This window comes from Meleagris gallopavo, chromosome 1 (genome assembly GCF_000146605.3).
Source record: "Meleagris gallopavo isolate NT-WF06-2002-E0010 breed Aviagen turkey brand Nicholas breeding stock chromosome 1, Turkey_5.1, whole genome shotgun sequence".
NCBI classification, from domain to species: Eukaryota; Metazoa; Chordata; class Aves; order Galliformes; family Phasianidae; genus Meleagris; species Meleagris gallopavo.
In genome coordinates this window covers 25,953,121-25,958,528 of record NC_015011.2, presented here as the reverse complement: position 1 = coordinate 25,958,528, position 5,408 = coordinate 25,953,121, and the positions used below count along the sequence as shown (strand labels likewise).

The 5,408-nt window shown below is 39.2% G+C and overlaps 1 protein-coding gene across 1 annotated transcript; it reads right to left on the bottom strand.

Moving 5' to 3' along the window:
• Nucleotides 1–2,072: 2,072 nt before the first annotated feature.
• Nucleotides 2,073–5,402, bottom strand: GPR85 (G protein-coupled receptor 85). Its single transcript, XM_003201987.4, has 2 exons — nt 5,322–5,402; nt 2,073–4,226 (listed from the first exon to the last, which is right to left on the bottom strand). The coding sequence occupies exon 2, from the start codon at nt 4,049–4,051 to the stop codon at nt 2,939–2,941; it is 1,113 nt and encodes a 370-aa protein (XP_003202035.2). The 5' UTR covers nt 4,052–4,226; nt 5,322–5,402; the 3' UTR covers nt 2,073–2,938.
• Nucleotides 5,403–5,408: the final 6 nt, after the last annotated feature.

Sequence of the window (5,408 nt, the reverse complement as noted above, 5' to 3'; positions counted from 1 at the left end):
TGAGTTCCAATGAGTAATAACTCTGTATGAAATGTTACTTCGTATGTTGTCACTTAACTTCTCTGCACATCCCCTTGTTCTTTTAACACTGGAGAGAATAAAAGGAATTACATCTTACACAAGACTTGTTCTGGAAACATATAAAAAATCACTTACAGCACTTCTCTGTCAGGTAGTAACACACTTGCGTATCTTTCAGTTAGTCAAAGGAATTATGTTGATATCAAAAGAAAAACATTTAGCAAAATATTTGCTTTCAGACTTGTTTACTGTTTATTATTTTAATTTACATCAGTTACTGCTTGCAAAACTTCCAGGGAAATAATTTTAATTTTTTTTTTTTCCCACTGCATAGTAAACACAGCCTTCTTAGTATTTCAGAAGCACAGTACTATAGAAACGTTAGGGCCTGCTTCTGCTCCAAATGAAGTTAATGGGAAAACACCAACTGACTTTATTAGGAGTTAGGCCAGGCCCCAAATATGCAGCTCTTGAAATGTCATTGTTTTCTGGCTAATTTTCAGAACCGACTACTTCTACAACTATAACACTATTTACAACTTTATTTATATGTACTTCTTTATTACAATATGTAATATCAATGTTCCTTGTAAAGGTTACTATTTTATAGAAATTAGACTGAAGTTATTGCCAATCAACCTTTTAATAAACTTAAGTGGGATAACTTTCAGAATTTTTCTCAACACACGATTCAGCTTTTATGCGCTCTTTCCATCTTTGACAATTGCTTAACTACCTTAATTTCAAAGCCTTTTCCAGCGTAATAAAAAAGTCCTTTTGGTAGAAGTTTATTGGTCCCGTTTCAAATCATGTTCTGAAACATTCTTGTACTGATGAGGACTCATTATTCCAGCAATTTTTTCTGTTTCAACACAGTATATTAGGCCATGCCTCTCAACCAATCAACCTCAGTATAAAAGTGTAAGTGAGGTCAAACAGATTGCTCACTAAATCTTTGATCAAGTTGTCTGATCACATATAGACACAACTCTCTGAATTGTTGCATATGTTGTATACTGTTATCATACAAATTTAAGCATTTCCATTATTGACTGCTGCTTGTGTACGTATAGATTAACTTGCTGATCATAAAACTACAACAAAGGACAAGATACACCAATGCTGAATCAAGACCTCTAGTCTTGTCGCTCCAGAAATTAAGAAAAAATCAACGTTCTTTATGATCGACTGACTCGTGATGTTGTGCTTCAAATATACACATTTTCCAAAATCAAACTGTGAAGTTAATGTCAAATACTGTGTTGTAACTTTAAATATAACTGACATATTAAAACAGATAGATGGGTAATTATGATAAACTACACAATAGTGCTACCGTAGATAATATCATTTATCAATCCTGTGGTCCCCATCATTCATGCATTTACAATTTGGGAATACAGTGACTGCAAAGGATAATAATTCATAATGGCTACATTCTCAGTACTTCATGCTAGCTCACTAGACAAAATAAAAAAAGGTTAATTGTATAACTGGAAAAATGTAAAATTTTATTCCAAGAAAATTAACAAGCTACACAGGTAAATTTTGGCAAATGCAACTTTATATTGAAATCCACACATCTGTATCTTAAAGAAGGAAAGACTCACAGACTCTAATGTATTTCTAAAATACTAAGAAATCATATTATATGCTTTCACAAGTTAAAACTTAAATAATTTAAAACAACCAATACACCAAAATGTGCAGAAAATATAAACAAGACTGTGCCTTCAGTAGAATAAATGCTTCACAAATTGTGCAAGATATCATACTAAGGCTGCGGTCTCCCCATGACAGCTGTCTTAAAATATAAACATACATCAACTGCCTGTGTTTCTCAGAACAAACCAGAAAGGGCGGCACACCTAGAAAAAAATCGTATCATCCCAGTGATGTGCATACTGATTTTGGGAACCTTCGGAGTAAAAAGGAAAAAGAGGACTAAGTGATCGTTCATGCACTCCCAAATGACTGACCAGAGTCACTGATTCAATTTTCCTTGCTTATTTGCTTCAATGCTAAACAAAATGGAAGATACTAGATAACCCTTTAAGGCAACATGTGTTTATTCTGTATAATTATAACTGTTCAATTATGACTGGATATTATCATTAACGTTGCCTAACAGACTGATATCTAGCTTTTTAAAAAATATAAATAAGAGTCTATTAAACTTTATACCAAATCAGCAAAAACCACAGAATACAGTTAAATGTTATTATTTCACTGTTAAGGAAAATGGCATTTAGAAAGAGCAATATATTTGGAAGAAAAAAAAAAAAAGAAAAAGAAAAAGAAAAAGAAAAGAAAAAAGAAGTGTAAATGAGAACAAAAATACTGCTTTGGAATGCTCCCCAAAACTTACTCACAAGGCAAACAGATTTGTAAGTGTGATAATCCAATAATGCATGGCACATCTTTAATCAGTTACAGTACTTGAGTCCCCAGTTTTCAGTCTTCGCAAAACAATAATTGTATGAAATGTTTAAAGGTCTTCAGATGTCTAAAATTAGTTTTATCAACACATTAACCTCATATCAACTTAATTTATTAAGATGTCCAATGCTAATGTTTCTGATGGTCTTATTTTATGTAGTGATATACACAGCATTTAGCACTGATACTTAGCACCTGCTACTTTCATAATCTAGATTTCAACCACACAAAGAAATTCAGGGCAGTAGTTCAGTCCTTTGTTCTTAATTACAAACCTTCAGCAGTGGTCAGCAGGAACACGTTTAGGTTTAAAATAGGATTAGAGGTGAGCTATTGCAAAGACTGCAGAATGTTGCCCAAATCCTTACAACTGCTGACATCCCATTCTTGATTTTCTTCTCAAGACATGGCTACAGGCCACAATTGCTTAGCAGAGAATGGTAGTGTTTCACAAGGCTAAAGATTTACAGATGCTCCCTCATATAACACAGTAAGGTTCCCTTGGTAACCTGGATTTTCTGCAGTAAAGAAGGGTTGTGCTGAAACAGCGCCTCAGCTCCCTGTTGGAGAAAATGCAGACAAAAGGATTGATTCCAGCTTGGGCAAAACTCATCCAGACAGCGGCCGTTAGAAATCCCCCCGGTACTACAGGCCCTCTTGCAAAAACTCTCCAGTAACAGGCTACCAAATAGGGACCCCACAAGGTCAGAAAGAGGAATGTCATGATGTAGAACATTCTGCTGATTCTCTTCTCCATTTTGAACTCGTCTAAAACCAGTAGCCTTCTCCTGCCCGTGGTGTTGGCGTTCTGCCTGATTCCCAACAAGGTTGGCGGTGTGGGACCCCTTCCAAATCCAGCCAGCCAATTAGCAGCTGCTTGACCACTCGCTCCGGGACCGTGAAATGTCCAGTTCTGGCTCACCGCTGCAACAAACTGGACTGGCTTCATTTTCCTGCGATCGTGAACAAAAAATATCAGCTTGAGGTAGACAAGCTGTGTGGCTAGGAGGATGAGGGCAAGAAGAAGCATAAATCCCAAAGAATCATTAGCCCTGAAGGAACGATGCTGGAAAGTGCATTGGTCTTCCTCCCTAATGAACGAGTAGGTGCCCACATCTAAAACTGGGGGGAAAGCCATGGCTACAGAGAGAGTCCACACCATACAGATCACGGCCAAACAAGTCCAGAAGGTCAGCCTCTTTGTATAAAAACGGTGGTGGGCAATAGCTAAGTATCTGGTGACGCTTATGCAGAATAACATGAAAGCGGTGTGAAAGCAGGACAAAACCCCCAAAAAGGCAATCACTTTGCAAGTAAGAGTCCCGTACGTCCAAGTAGAGCCATTTTTTACAGAGGTGAAAACAAATGGGAAACAAATTGCAGATCTGAGGATATCTGAGCAGCAAAGATCCAACAGGAAGTAGTAAGGAGCTCTATGCAAGGTCTTATCTTTGACTAGCAAAATGGAGATCAGAAGGTTACCCACCACACTGACTCCTATTATGAAACCCAGTGAAGTCAGTTTCAGAAAAGCTGTTAAAGGAGAGAGATTTTGTAAAATGTTGTCAGCTGCATGGCTGTAGTTCGCCATAGATGGATGGATGATATGTATATTGCCTCAGTCAAGTCTCATGATCTATATATAAGAAGAAGGAAAAAATAGATCCATACATCTTACTGAAAATGTAATCCACAAACAGAACTGATCTGGTGTCTAGTCATACAGTACATCCTCTTCGTTCTGATTTGTCATGCCATCAAAATATCTGAAAAAAAATCGAGCTATCAGTTCTTAAGTTAACGAGAAATGATGTCAGAAAGTGCTAACAAAGATGGTAATTTATGGAGAAGCAAATGAAGTTGTAAATTTGAGTACTATTGTTTGTTTTTAAAAATCACGAGGCTTTCACAGATACATACATACTGTTCAGCATGTTTGATCACTGGCATTTCACAGATCTGGCTGGTTACAGTCTCAGAACTGGCCAGTGCCCCTTAGCTGTGGTAGCGTATGTCGTTCTACAGTCAAAGCCTCGGAGATTTTATGAATCGAAAGATTCCCAGTTTGCGAGCCCAAGAGCTAATCACTGACATCCTTAAAAAAATCCCCAACGGCTGCTGGTATTTTGACATTACCTATGTTTATTTTACGGCTACGGTATTTGTCAGTGTTTTAGAGGCAGCTGCTGTGTTGATACGGATCACACCCAAAGAAACCCTGCAGAATTTATGTTTTTTAACCCGAGTCACCAAAGCACATTAATCACACCGTGTTAGTTCATGCACATTCTAAGAGAAACGGTATTCATTATCTCCCTCCCTTCTTCCTGCAAACCGTAATTTCATCATTTCGGCTTCCAAACAAACAGGTACGCCAGGCAGCCGATGGCACTGTGCTTCAGGGTCCCCCCCTCTCCGCTTTAATGCAAATCTTTAAAGCCTCGACATCATTCGGAATAAGCAACGCTCGATGTAAATACCGAGACAAAACAGGCATCACACCCAAGACATAATGCCCATCCTTCGGGGAGGGCTGCTTTGGGTTATGTTTAAATAAACATATCGTACATCGACTGCATCTTTTATTATTATTGTTATTATTTCCCGCTAATCGGGGCTCCACGACGCCCGCTAATCCTCCCGGCGAGCGCACCGGGGCACATTTCATGCAGCAAAACGAAATAAATGGAAGGGCTCTGCCTGCCGCTGTGCCGCCGTTGTTTTTTTCCTCCCCCCGCGCCGGGGACAGAGCCCCGCAGCAGCCCCGGGCTGCCCGCCGCCCGCACCGAGCGCCGCTCCGCCACCTCGGGCGTGCAAAGCCTATTCCCGCTGAATCCCCGGCAAGATCCTTCCGTTCTTACCGTCCGCGAAAGAGCCCGATCGCCGCCGTGTAAACAGACGCCGATCAGATCATGGCATCGTTTTAAAACCATGAAATCAGGCTCCCC